The following is a 14,946-nucleotide window of genomic DNA, read 5'->3' as shown; positions in this document are numbered from 1 at the left end:
CGGTGTGCGGTCGCAATTGGGACACCAAATTCCGGTGTGCGGCCGGAGTAGTTTCGTTGTGATTTCTTTTTCATGGCACCAGGTCAACAGCAAATAAAGAAAATATTTTATTATAAATTTTTCATCAGAAAATAATGGTAGTGTCGGGTATCAGGCAGCGTTTCATTTCCCGACCGGTCGGACCTAATCGCCGGCGTCCGGTTCCGGTTTACCGGACCGGTTTGACCGGTTACCGGTAGAAACCGGTCAAATTCAAATTTGAATTCAAAAAACTCAGTTCAACCGGTTCGTACCGGTATACCGACCGGTTACACCGGTTTACCGGTCGGTTTGACCGGTTTACCGGCCGGTTTGACCGGTTTGCATTCAAATCCAAATTTAAAATCGCATGTGTAACCGGTATACCGGCCGGTTAGACCGGTTTACCGACCGGTTTGACCGGTTTACCAAGTGGGCCTTAATGGGCCGTCTTATTTTTTTCCTTTTTTTTGTTTTAACTTTAAATGTCCGAAAAATATGTTAAACGAATGAATTTTTGAGAAAATTTGACACCATTAGATTCGTCGCAACTTGAAGTATTTTTAGGAATTTTTTTGGGAATTTTTCATTTTTTAGAATTCAAATTTAAATTTTGAATTTGGACCGGTTTCATACCGGGCCGGACCGGTTTGACCGGTAACCGGTCAAACCGGACCGGTTACCGACGGTTTGGTGAACCTTGGTATCAGGGTATGTGTGACTCCCTAATAATTAATGGTTTTGTCATATATTGCTAATTTTCTCCTTTAAATATATTCTACTTGAAATTTGGACTATTGGAGTGGTTGAATGACTACAACACATACGATATATATGGATGCTACTTTACTTAGTATCCGAAGAAATATTTGTAACCGATACTATCTGCATCCGGTTTGCTCCGCATTCAGTACATATTTATTTGTATTTGTAGCCGAGATAATCCATATTTGTATCTGTATCTGATAGCTATCCGTGACCGATCCGTATCCAAAAATAATATAAAAACAAATATAATTTTGTTAATATCCGTCCGTATCCATACCGTTTACATCCCTACACTTGAGGCCTTGATGAGAAACTGATGTTCTTGCAGAATAAGAAATACCTGCCGCAAGTGCTCCAAGTGCTCTTCAAGGGTCTTGGTATAGATAAATATGTCGTCCATGAATACTAGAACACAATGTCTGTGCAGGTGTTTAAAAATGGAATGCATAACACTCTGAAAGGTTGCAGGAGCATTAGTCAGTCCAAAGGGTTTTACTAGAAACTCAAATAAATCATTGTGAGTACGAAAGGCTGTTTTATGTTCTATCTCCCAGGGCTACTCTAATTTGGTGAAAGCCGGAACTGAAATCAAGTGTAGTGAACCAGCGAGCGCAAGCTAACTCATCAAGCAGCTCATCCACAACAGGCATAGGATGTTTATTCTTCACTGTGATGGCATTGAGATAACGATAATCCGCGCAAAAACACCAGGAGCCATCTTTTTTCTTGACTAACAGCACATGTGAGGCAAATGGGCTGACGCTATGTATCTGATGATCCCATTGTTGAGCATTTCTTGGAGTTGCTTCACAATTTCAGCTTTTTGATGGGGAGCGTACCGGTACGGCCTGATATTAACTGCTGGGGCTCGATGCCGCGGCTCGCTCAACCTCTCCAACGCTAGAAGCTGGTCAGCCTGGCGGAAGCGTTTCTGGGGAGTTCGGATGGTTACCAGCTAATGCGTCGCTCCAGCTGACGGATGAGGAGGATGACCCTCAACACAGTCGTCACCATCCGTGGTCCGTATTACTGCCATCGGGCGCCCTTCGGAGGAGCAGACTATGACCGTATCCGTCTGGATTGAGCAGGGGCGGAGCCACGTGTAGTTATGTTGTCAGCGGACAACAACGGCTCTCTCCAAAGTCAGTAACAAAATACTGTTTTGTACTATTCATTCAACGAGTTGTCATCGATTTTTGATGGAGTTGACATCGGTGGCTGCTGCGGTGATAGTCGGAGGCAGACCTTGGCAGTCTACGTCGGCGCCGGTGGTAAAAGCAAGGGCAGGCCGGAAGAGGCTATAGTCGCGTCAAGGACAAGGTGAGGTACACGGACCCGGTCAACCTGACTCGGTCGGAAAGGATTGTTTGAGTCCGGCTGCAGAATAGGCTATTCTGTAGCCGGCTACACATAAGCTAAGTAATTATGTATATATTATATATAGCGCTAGCAAGGGAGGAAGAAAGGAGCAAGTATAGGAAGCAGGCAAGCAATGGGCCTCCTCCCGAGTAGTAATAAGCTGCAGGCTATCATCTCCATTTTGTTCCTCCCACCAGTACTGCTAGTCCCTTGCTCGTACTCGAAATCATGTCCGGACTCCGATGAGCCTCCTCCTTCGCTGGGCAAATTCAACTACGACTCCACCCTGGATACCAAGTCCCAGTGCACGATAGCCAATGATTCAGGTCTGTTCGCTAACATTAGCTGGCAGGAGCTCGCCGACATGTCCGACGCCGGCGCCGGCGAGCGGCCGTCGATGTACGTGATCCCAGGTTCAACGTCGTCGGTGCGACTGATCACCTACAACGAGGAGGCCTGTGTCCTGGGGGCGTCCTTCAACGTCTCCTTCACGATGAGCCTGTATCCGCCGTCGTGGAACGAGACGACGGCGGGGCAGAGCAACACCAGCAGCATCAGGGGCGTAGCCTTCCTCGCCATGCCGGACATCGTCAACGTGTTTCGTGCCAACGAGACCCTGACAAAGCTGCTGGCGCTCGGTGCGCGCGGATCGCTCATCCTCTCGAACCCCAGGAGCTGGACAGCCCCGATCGCCGGCGCCGGAAGCGTTTCCGGGGACCTCGGGTGGCTGCCATCTGACGCATCGCTCCCGCTGGATGACCCTCCAAGTCGCCATCTGGTGATCCGTATTACCGGCATCCGGCAGCCAGCGGAGGAGCGGTACACCGTCTGGATCGAGTATGACGGCCGGAGGCGGATCTTGGCAGTCTACATCGGCGCCGGCGGTAAAAGCAAGGGCAGGCCGGAAAAGGCTGTAGTCACCTTGGACCAGGTGAGGTACAGGGACCCGGTGCACAGGACGGCCTGCTTCGGCTTGTTCTCCTCGCTGGGGCAACTGAAGCAAGTCCACACCTGGAGCACGGAGGGCGACGAGTTGCCCGATTCTGAGTACTTCATCCTTGAGAACATAGCGCGGCTTAAGAGAGCCCGGAGACAGAGACTACGCATGACTGTGGGTTCAGTCGCCGGGTCGGTGTCAGCCACCGCGGCCGTGGCCGTCGCCGCCGCATTCTACTTCCGGTCCAAGCAGCGGAGGTGGAAGAAGGAGCAGGAGAAGCTCACAAGGATCATGCAGCGCCTCCCTGGGGTGCCTACCCAGGTGGATTTCACCGACATCAGGAAGGCCACCGCCGGCTTCCACGAGACCACGAGGCTGGGGACTGGCGGCTTCAGCTCCGTCTACAGGTGCCGCCTCCCTGCTGCTTCGACTTCTTCCAGTTCCACGGCGGAGGTCGCCGTCAAGAAGTTCACACGGGGAGTCCACGAGGAGCGCTACGAGGACTTCCTCGCCGAGGTCAGCATCATCAACCGCCTCCGCCACAAGAACGTCGTCCCGCTCGTCGGTCAGTACAGTACCTACCTAACGTCAATATTTGACGTTTTCAGTTTTTTACTGCCTCCGTAGTCCATACGTTAATATTTGACGTTTCAGACAAAACTTTATTTATATTACAAATAGCCTATAGATTGTTGTCCTAACGTTATTTAAAAAAAAATCGGAGGGAGTACTTGATTTGATTGATGCGACGGCAATCTTCTCCTCTAGTCAAGTCAACCTTTTCCTCTAGTCACAAATAAGTTCATTCTTTACATGTTGAGTTTGAATATCTAAAAATTGTTATATGAATAATATATCACCTAAAGATATATATATATATTTCACAAAAAGTACGTACGCCAGGTCGCCTTTAGTTTGCTTAACTTCTATTTTTCTGAGCTCTTCCTGTTCTGATGGAGAAGCTCATTTCTGCTCTCTTCTCTCTCAAGCAACGCACACAGCATGAAGCAACCTGGCTCTTTGCTTGGCTCTGTTCTTATCCAGTAGCACACTTGTTACTGCTACCATCTTCTATCTTGATCAAGCAGAATAAACCACGAAAAAACTTTACCTGAAGCATTTTCTTCTCCAAAACTTGATCCACTCAAAGCTCTACCCTCAACCTTAGGCTTCTTTCATTTCGGCAGCACATCAGATAGCTCTTGTTCATAGCCTGGAAAAATAAATTGATCAGGAGTAGCAGAGGGGCAAGAAGAATTAGTTCATAGCATGCATCTGTCAGATTAGAACAACAACTCTAGGTTTTGCATTTTTCTTGTCATATAATTTCCATTTTCAGTATCAATTCCCTCAAGCAATAACTCTTGAGGAATTGCAGCTGACAGTTGTGGTAGTTGTCTTCCTACAGAGCAATAGAATGCTTTAGGGCATCGGTTCATTCCCAGGTCAATTAGCTATAACCTGCTGCTCTGTCATACTTTGATGTGCATACATGTTGCTCGATATACATTACTCCCTCCGTTTCAAATTATAAGACATCCCAAGAATCTTGGAGAGTCAAAGCAATCTCAAGTTTGACCAAGATTATAGAGAGAAATATAAAAATTTATGATATCAAATTGATGTACTATGAAAATATAACTAATAAAAAATCTAATGGTACTTAATTTATGTAATAAATGTCATTATTCTATTATATAAATTTGGTCAAACATAAGAAACTTTGACTCTCCAAGATTGTTGGAATGTCTTATAATTTGGAACGGAGGGAGTATTTATAACACAATCGCATGGTGGTATAGAGAAATAGAGACCTGAAATCAAAGTACTTTGGCTCAGCCTGCAGTCACACCACAACCATAGCTACTAATTGAATTCTTTCAGACTTGCCACAGGAACATATTTCACACAAACTATTCCTGTGTGTTCTCTGAACAGCAGATCACAAGCCTACAGGCCTATGCAATACATGTGTTTGCCCACCAAAATTAAGCCTTACGGAAGTCACAATGGACGAAGCGGCTCCTGTGCTGCAGCATGGCGGCCGGCTCAATGAAGCAGCAGCACTACACGGCAGTGAGCTAGCAGTAGTTTTGAACACAAATTAGAATAGACTCTGAGAGGGAGAGAAGGGGATTAGAGAGAGGACAGGACCACCTCATGGCGATGCTCGTCTTGGATTGCCCAAGGTCATGGTTTGCTGCTAGCGCCATCTGAACTTTAGAAGCTCGCTAGCTGTAGTAGGAGCCAAGGTTTTGGGATTTAGGCTGAATGGGCCGAATTTCACCGAAATTCGCCCAATTCGGTAAGGTCCGAGATAAAATTAAACCGGCCATCCGCTCCCACCACACCAACCTCTCTGTTTTCCGAATTTTCCGAATGTTTCAGCCATCCGAATTCCTGGGTACAGTTTCTTTGGCACACGATGTTTCAGCCATCTCTGTTGGGTAAAATTTTAGAGGTGGCCATAGCAAAATTTGAATCGATGCCTTAGTAGGTTGATGATTGATTATGATTATGATTAGAAGAAAAGCTAGACGACTACATTCCCACAAAATAAATAGCTATACAGCTAATTACACCGCCCCCAAAACAATGGGGGAAGAAGGAAAACTCAAGAGCAGGGCAAAAAAACTCCAAGATGCTTGGCACCTGCGGAGGCCCACAGTCTCACTTCATCCTTGATCTTGCTTAAGAGTCTAAAGTTTGAGGATTCTTGTCGCTAAAAAATCCTCACATTTCGCTCCTTCCAAATCTCCCTGGCCCTTCGAGGAGGCAGAGGGTGTGGAAGCTAACGTCGTCCACCACTCATGGACCGAATCACAAGGTTTCTTTCAGATTAAAGCAAAACAATAAGTATTATGTCACACAGATAAACATATAAACCATGACAAATTAAAGTAAAAAAAGAAAATAGTGAGTACCTCACATTACATTGTAAGCTGAGAGCAACCAGCTGGCAAAGCACGAGTCCTGACATTTCACTCGTATCTCTCATTTTTTTATGTTTGTTTAGAGGAGAGAGGAGCTCCCCACTCTCAATAATGCTTGAACGAAAATGTGCTTATTCATCAGGTGGTTCTTCTCAGCTTACTAGCAAATTACATGGTACATATTTAACAAATTTTGCAAATTCACACATTTATTCATGTATAGAAAATCTATTCATATATATTCATGCATGCATAGCAAATCAATTCACAATTTCAGAAAATTATGTATATATAGCATATCCATTCATCAATTCATAGTTCCACAAATTATAAAGAAAAATAAAAAAGAGGATTACCTTCAATGGCGAGGGAGGAGGAGGGCCGGCGGCGGGAAGGGGCAGTGCGTGATGGATATCAAGGTCAGAGAGGAGGAGGGCCATCGGGGGAGAGGCGATGCCCAGCGGGGTGGCGGAGAAGGGCTGGCAGAGGAGGGGTGGCGAGTGGCAGCGAAATGGCACGGGGGAGGAGGAGGGTGTGCACGGCGCGGGGCGGTGAAGAACGGAGGAGGGGATGACGTGCAGTGGATCCGAGAATAAAGGAATAGCAAGGGCAGGGGATGGATGGCCTGCTTATAACATGGGGTGAAGACATCAGTATAAGCCAAAGGTGACGGGCCACCACTTTGCTCGTCATCTTTGACTGGCCAAGGCGTTGACCATAACGTATGATAAAAAATATAACTGATGGAATTAAACAGAGCCCATCACACCACTGTTTTGAGTGGTGGGCTCTACTAATAAGCATCATTTTTTACCTGTCAATCGTGACGGGCTATGTTCTATCCCCAACCTGAAGGCCATATAGGTGATGGCCCTTGTTATTAGTGGCCATTATTAATTGGACAAAAGTAACGCGCAACATCATTTTTATTTGTGGTCGTCACCTATGTGTGTTCTTCACGAAGTGATATTTGATTTAAGCTCCAAGTGATTGATTCCACATCTATAAGTCCTTCATATCTCCTCCAAATCGACACGAATCGTTCTGGTTCACCCGCCATGAGAATTAGAAGACCTATATATGTTCTATATAAAACCTTGCTTAATTTCAGGGTGGAGGAATGAATTGATCTTGATTTGAGCATTTAGGAGCATCATGTAGATACCTTCAAAGTTTTCTAATTAATGTTTACCCGATCGGATAAGAAATTTGATAACTTTGTGTGTTGCGTGCTAATTTCAGGGTGGTCTTACCACAAAGGAGAGCCCTTGCTTATCTATGAGTACATGAAGAATGGTAGCTTGGATCAACATCTCTTTCGGAGAGGCGGCGATGGCGAGCAGCGGCATCAGCAAGAAGAAACATCTATCCGGCAGTGGCACACCCGCTACAGCATCGTGAGGGACATAGCCACGGGCCTGCACTACGTCCATCACGAGCACGAGCCAATGGTGTTGCACCGTGACATCAAAGCAAGCAACATCATGCTCGACTCCAACTTCCACGCCCGTGTCGGCGACTTCGGCATCGCCTGCACGGTGGCTGCAGACCGGAGCTCGGCCACCGGCATGGTTGGCACCTGGGGTTACATAGCGCCGGATTACGCGATGAGCCATAGGGCCACGCGCCAGACTGACATCTACGCATTTGGGGTGCTCGTCCTTGAGATTGTTACGGGCAAGAAGAACATGGATGTGCCAACGGAAGACGGCCACATCTCCGGCTGGGTCTGGCGTCTTCATGGGGAGGGGCAGCTGCTCGAGGCTGTGGATGGCGTGGTGCTAACCCAAAGCCGTATGAATCCTGAAGAAATCGCCGGTCAGGCTAAACGTCTACTGCTCCTGGGGTTGGCGTGCACCAACCCCAACCCGTCGAGTCGCCCGAGCATGGCGGAGGCGGTGCAGGTCATCACCAAGTTGGCGCCACCGCCGGAGGTGCCACTTGAAAGGCCAAAGTTTGTGTGGCCGCCGGAACCGGAAGAATGGCGTTCACTCGACGACTCTGACAATAGCACAACAGTGATGAGTAATTTTGGGGCATCCTTTGCCAGCACGGTCGATATCAGCACTCCACGAGCCGAGGCATTCCAAGGTAGCTGCGCCATTCGTGCGGAGGGACGACAGCAACTCCCTCACGAATCACCCTGATCCAATCCGTGGGGAGTAAGTACATTTGAATATCATTTATGTTAATTTGATTTTTTTGTGATGCTGCTAAATCTTGGTTAATTTGTAGGCTTCTATATATCCTGAAAGCAGGTTGGGTAATCCATGACTTCTTTGTACAACCATAGTAGAACCACTAGAACCAAGAAATTTTGTATTGTGCTATGTGTGTACTTTGCTTCTGGATTTCTGTTGTTGGGTAGGAGATCATTTACCTCATGTTGTAACTCAAAGGAGGGGAACACAGATATAGGAACCTGATCTTGAGAGTTGTTGGTGTATGTTCATTAAGTTGTTTTCAGAAGAAGCAGTGTCTAATTTTATATGTGTCATGGCCTTGTTGGTACCAGGGGCAACCTGAATATGCAGTTTCGTCAGTCTTGCAATGATGCTAGCTTCTTCAGTTTCATCAAGTGTAGGCACGACAAGGAAGAAGTGCATTTACTGTAACCAATACAATTCGTGCAGCTGCTTTGTGGAGGCTCCGGAAGCTGATAAATGACATTTCTTTTCATAATGTGTATTGGCAGGGTATGGAGAGACTTCTGTTAAAGATTGTGGGGGCTGGCAACCTAGATCAGAGGTGAAGTTCTCGCTTCACTGCACCTACAAACATGGCCCCTGCTGTAGCGCTCGAGATGCTTTAATGGACTGGGAGAAAATTGTTGCGACTGCTGGTTTTGTTATTAGTTTCTGAAGTTTATGTGTGCAATTGGTACTTCAGAAGCGTGAACTGGTGTGTGTTGCTAAAAAACAATGATATGCTACGGTACACCCAAATGAATGTGGACCATTGATCTAATGTCATATTACCTCTTAAGAGGTAATAGTTTAAATATTTATTTTAATTCATATTTTTAAATAAGAAATAGAGGATTAGATCTAACATGAATGCATGATTAGTTGAAATATCAGATTTCTATATTTTTACATAATGTGCCGGCCACTAAATTGAGACAAGAAATATTTTTTATCCCCTCCATGCATGTGACAAACTCAGTAGATCGCATATATGTAACATTTTTTTGCCATCATGTGTTGTAACATAATACATGATGTATCATACACAATTTAGATCTAACTTTTCATTGATACATCGATGGAGCCTGTGTACACATGCGTGTAACATTTTTTTTCTTTTTTTTGGGTGAATGACAAACATATGATTGGAGCCTTTGCATACTTGAGTTTGCATAATTTTTTTTGTGATGTATGAAGGAACCACCATGAGTTTGTAACGTTATTTTGGAATGATATGAGATGCATACATGAACATTTCAATATCTAACTTGGGATGTGTATGACATGCAAATTTGAAAAAAAATCTTACTATTACTAATTGGAGGCTCCTTTTGAAGCCTCCAGGTGAAGCCACTTAGGATTCTAGGTGGACAGTCTAAAAAAATAGAGAAATTCTATAAATTCTCACAAAAATCAGAAACATCCGGCCATCATTTCGGCAACTCTTATTATAGCCATTGAATCTGTTATTTTTTTCTAATAAATTATCCACCTTTGCCATTATGAAAATATAAGTAACCCCCAAAACATGTGTTTTAATTACCCACCTCTGCCATTATAAAAATAATCTAAAGTAACCCCTTAATCTTCATGTAAATTATCCACATATGCCATTATAAAATAATATCAAATAACCCCCTAAATGTTCATATACATTATCCAATGATATCATAATGAAAAGTTAAAATAACTCAAATTTGAATCAAAATTATATTATTATAATAACATCTTAAAGTACTTCAATATAAAATTTTAAACTACTATTTCTATCATTATTAATATATTATTTATGTAAAAATACTAACCATAATGTGTGTCACCATATATTTATGTATAAGAGAAGAGATAAGAATATCAATTTTCATGTTGTTCACATAGCTCAAACAAAATGTTCAATTAAATACATATTAAACATATATGGAGATGCGATGCAAAGTGAGAAAAAATTATTAGTAACTAAATCTGTCACATTTATTACAATTATATAATGATAAATGTGTATTTTTACTCTATTGGGTTAGAATATTTAATTGATTAAAGAAAGCGTAAGATAGATAATTATTAGATATCTCTAACTAGCCCGTGCAGGAGCACAGGTTGATAGACTAGTGTTTCCAAACAAGAGAGATCGACATGTAACAAATGTGTCTAGCTACCAGCATGTAACAAACGTGCACATGATGAAAAAGAAATAGGGGATATCGAGATTTTCATGCATGCATACATGCAGACATGCAAGCCCCTAGATCCACGGAAGCAGCATGCAGGTAGTTAGGATAGCCGGCTGATTTCCCCTGAATTAATTAGTTATTTAGTTTTTTTTCTCCTAATATTCAAGGGCTGAGATTTATTTGAACTCTTACCTCCTAAAAGGTAAGATGGAGTACCGTAGTGTAACATATGTATTTCAAAATCCGGATTCTTTACTCAAAAGTTATCACATCTTGTACTTCGTTGGATTGAGTTTCTGTGAACTGGGAGCATTTATCAGATAAGTTAATTACAGTCTTCAACAAAGATGTGCAAGGTAACATCAAGGTTTCTCATGTTTCTCAGTTACAGTCTTCAATAAAGATGAGCAAGGTGACTTGCTGGCTGCTCACTTCAGGTTTCTCAGCACGATGATGACGTAGTCATGCAGGAGAAACATCTTGCTGATGGCATATCCTTGTTCACGGCAGAGCCTTGTTCTTTCCTGGCCAGTTTTCAGTCTTGGGAACATGTAAAGAAACGAGTCACAGTAAATTATGCCTCAAAAAATTAATAACTTCTAGGGTGGTACCAAACAACCACAGCCTGATAGCAACAATTGTTCTGAAGCTGCGCATGATTAAATTGTTCTGAAGAATAGCAAGCAGCAATGCAACAACTACACCAGATGGCATGCGAATAAGCTCTAAAATCGACTGGACTGGAGCAGGCATAAAGGATACTAAAAATAGAAACATAAAACAAATTATGCCCAAGGAAATAGTCAGGTTCCTGAACTGGGTGCAAATGAAATTGTATCTACTGTGAACTGCGTACGCATTTGGTCAAAGTTTCATGAAAAACCTACCCGGGTGCTCTGGCAGGGACCCAGCGTCGAACAACTTGCGGACGCCATCACTAGAAGCTCGTTGGTCGGTGTAGAGGTGGGAGGCCAGGGACATCGTCGGGATAGCCTGCCAAGAAGGAGGTGCCAAGGGTTGCCGGCACCGAAACATAGAGGACATGGTAGGAACTCCACATCGAACAGCTGATGCGGAAGTATATTGTGACCAAAGCAATGGTTCCTGTCATGTGCAGCCACTGCAAAATTAGTACTATCAGCTATTGTGACTCAAGCTCGCAGAAATGTGGACGAAAACATATTGGGGGTGAGGCGGGTGCTGCAATTGTTTGAGGTTGGTCAGAGCTGCTCGCCGTTGATGCAGATGCCCGCCGCCGCCACCGCCGAATTCGGGTCAGTGTGGCGGGTGCAGGGGAGATGGTCGCAGTCGAGGAAGCAGGCAAAGCGGCGACAATGGTGTCAACGCCGTCCCCGTTCCCCTCGAGCGTCGCTCCAGCTCTGCACGCCGTCGATGCAATGCCCGATGCTGTAGCTGCTGACGAAATTGAATTAGGATGAGGCGGGTGCGGCGGTGCTGGACGGCGTCGTGGTAGCGTGGCGATGCAGCAGACACGGTATAGAGGCCATCCCAATCGCTGTCTGCCGCCACCGCCATGCTGGCAAAAATCACGACAAGAACGGATCTCCTCCTTTGTCTGGGACTCTGGGTAGCGGGTTTTGGACTTGGACTGGGCCTCATTAGGGCACGAGTAGGGTCGGGCCCAAATATTACCCAGCGGGAGAAAAAATAAAATTAATTGTTAGTTGCTTTAATATGCATGCAATCTTTATGGAAGGGACCACCAGAGCAAAACTAGGTACACATAAGCTAACTGCTTAGGCCCCGTACAACGGGCGTCTTTATCCCGTCTCGGTGATGGCCTTTTTTTAGAAAACCCCAGTCCAGCCGAGAGACAGACTCCCGGTCGCCTCGCGAGGCGACGCCCCTATCTCGTGCTCCAAGGCGGAGAAGACGAGAGCAGTGCCGTTGTACGGCCTCGTCTCCTCGAGCCGATGGCGTGCTCGGATCCCGCACGGGCAGCAGCTGAGGGCGCGCAGGGATTAGATTTGGGCGCGCGGGAGTTTTCCGCGCCAAATCCATCTCCACCCGCCATATCACCTGGCCCTCACTTCCCCCAATCCACCTGATCCATCTACACCTCGCACTCTCCTCTCCGATTTGGTACGCCCGAGATGTCCACACCAGCCACAACAAGGAAGAAGAAGGGATTCGGGCAGTCGGCGTTGGATGTAGTGGCGGCGACGGCCCCAGCCCGTACCCTAGGTCGCGGTGGCTTCTCTGCAGCGACGGCTCCCTCTGTCGGTCGTGGTGGCTTCTCGGTGCCGACGGCCCGCTCCCTCGGTCGTGGTGGCTTCTCGGCGTCGACGGCACGCTCCCTCGGTTCAGCAGCGGCAGCGACCCGCCCAACCAACGGTGGTGTTGGCGAGGACGCGGTGACGGCGCCATCCTCCATTGATGGATTTCTGTTCCCTCCTTCACCGTCTCCAGCTTGGTTTGATGCGGATGGTAGTGATCCGTCTTCTCCAAGATCATGGTAAGCACTCAAAATTCTGATTCAGTTGGATCATGGTTTGATGCTGGTATTGTGTGCTACCTATGTTTTTAAAGCGGTAAGGCGAGGCGAGGCGATCCACCACTGCCTTATCGCCTAGGCGACGCCTAGGCGGGCTAAGGCAGGACCTTAAGCAAGGCGAGCCGCCACCGCCTTGTCGCCTAGGCGACGCCTTGAAAACAGAGTTGTGCTACGTAGTCAAAACTCTGATTCAGTTGCTATCTTTTACTATGCTGATGAATGCTGATAGCTTTGTAATTGTGCATTGTGCTGTACTAAAAAACTAAGATTCTGTTTCTCGCAGACAAGATAAGTATGTTTCAGCTTACTATCCTGTCATTTTTCAGTCAGTGCGTGTTGTGGCTGCTGGGAACTGAACATGCAGTGCTTTTTTTTAAAACCAAATTACTGTAGTTCAATTTTATTTCTGTTTAGACAAGGTACTCCAAGTATCATTCCATAATGGCTAGTTTGGTTCTTGGTGAATTGATCCTGATCCTGATTGTGAAATGTCCTGCTTGCTTGCTTGCTTTGTGGCTTGGTTCAGCTTTTGTTCAGTTCTGTATGACATGGTCACTTGTAACTATGTTTTTATTTTCTGAAATATGGTATATGTGCCTCTTCGAATTTTTGAGTTGTATGTTTGCATGAATTTCCTGCATGGACAAAGATCCTCGTCCATCTGGTTGTTTCATGGGCTAGTTCAGAAATCAGCCACACAACTTTCATTTGGTTGGTGCACCTATTTACAACAGCCCTTTGAATAGACCATTGTCCAACAATGACAACGACAATGAAGTGGAAATTTTATTTGGGCAGCCTGACAATGACAATGACAATGTTAGGACTGAGAAGAGGATCATGTGGACAGCAGAAGAGGATCTTAGATTGATGAGCGCTTGGATAGAACATTCAACAGACTCTACCTGTGGAGCTGATAAGGGTGGTAACCAATATTGGGGTGAGGTTGTTGAATGCTACAAGACTACACCACCACTATGAAAAAGAAATCTGAAGCAATGCAAGGATAGATGGCACAAAATTAATAGGTGGACAGACCTCTTTGAATGTGCTTATGTGAAGGCTCGCAATGTATTTACAAGTGGATATTCTGATCAAATGTGGATTGATGCAGCCCACCAATTCTATGTGGACAACAAAGAAGCAAAGCTAGGACCCTTTGTTTTGATTGAGGTTTGGAAAACTTGCCGAGAAGTGTCAAAGTGGAAAACATATAACGAAGAGTTGAGGAATGCACATAAAAGGAAATCGTTTCACCTTGAAGGAAGCTCACAGGAAAATGATGAAATTTATGATGAGATGCCAAAGCGACCAATGGGTCAGAAGGCAGCTAAAAAGGCAACTCTAGCTGCAAAAGGCAAGTTAAAAGGCTCTAGCAGCGAAGATGATGGTAACTCGAAAGAATCTGCTATTGATCTAGACAAATTAGATAGATATAGCAAATTTCAGGAGGAAACAAATGCAAACCGCATGAAGTTATTGGAACTGCAACAAAAGCTATCATCTGAGAAGCCTGAGTGCACAAAAATTGCTCACCTTACAGCACAAGAGAACAAAGAAGGAAAGAAGCTTGAGAAAGAATCAAAGATGATGGAGACTTATAACAACCTCATCTCACTAGATACAAGTTCAATGTCCGATGTGGTAAAGGCAGAGCGGGTTGCTGCCATGAAGTGTCTTAGGAAGGAACTTTTTCCTGAAACTTTCTGAACAGGTAAGTGAAGCAACCTGTACGTGTCAAACAATCACTTTCCTGTAGGAAGGCTCTTTTTCCTGAAACAAATATGCACTATTTTGTGTAGGCTTCTTTTGGCGGAGCTGGGCTATGAGGACTTGATCCTACCTATTATTGAAACTTTATCCTATCTATTATTGAAACTTTATCATATCTTTTAGTGAAACTTTATTTGATGTTTGAAAACTGTTATGTGTCCAGGAACTTGCTGAATGTGCCCAGGAACTTGCAGTTTTTTCTGATTGTGAACAGAGCTTTGCTAGCTGTTATCTAAATGTCATCCTGCATTCTTTTCTCTAAATGGTAGCTGCTAACTGATTATGG

General features: G+C 45.0%; 1 protein-coding gene and 1 long non-coding RNA gene across 3 annotated transcripts; one reads left to right on the top strand and one right to left on the bottom strand.

Annotated features, from left to right (window-relative positions):
- The first annotated feature begins 2,235 nt into the window (after window positions 1–2,235).
- On the top strand, window positions 2,236–8,982 carry LOC120644524 (L-type lectin-domain containing receptor kinase IX.1-like). Of its 2 annotated transcripts, none has more exons than XM_039921158.1 (3): window positions 2,236–3,647; window positions 7,258–8,177; window positions 8,711–8,982. In XM_039921158.1, exons 1-2 carry the CDS (start codon window positions 2,279–2,281, stop codon window positions 8,160–8,162), a joined length of 2,274 nt encoding a protein of 757 aa, XP_039777092.1. In that variant the 5' UTR covers window positions 2,236–2,278; the 3' UTR covers window positions 8,163–8,177; window positions 8,711–8,982. The 2 variants fall into 2 exon arrangements, with proteins under 2 accessions (XP_039777092.1, XP_039777091.1); XM_039921157.1 differs by lacking the exon at window positions 8,711–8,982 and adding an exon at window positions 8,251–8,505.
- A 1,622-nt stretch (window positions 8,983–10,604) lies between these two features.
- Window positions 10,605–11,917, bottom strand: LOC120646285. Its single transcript, XR_005664357.1, has 2 exons — window positions 11,260–11,917; window positions 10,605–10,912 (listed from the first exon to the last, which is right to left on the bottom strand). It is a non-coding gene; the product is annotated as an uncharacterized LOC120646285 (long non-coding RNA).
- Between the last annotated feature and the right edge of the window lie 3,029 nt (window positions 11,918–14,946).

This window comes from Panicum virgatum, chromosome 8K (assembly GCF_016808335.1).
Source record: "Panicum virgatum strain AP13 chromosome 8K, P.virgatum_v5, whole genome shotgun sequence".
Lineage (NCBI taxonomy): Eukaryota > Viridiplantae > Streptophyta > Magnoliopsida > Poales > Poaceae > Panicum > Panicum virgatum.
Note: the sequence above shows the minus strand (reverse complement) of the source record. Positions and strands in the feature narration are given on the sequence as shown.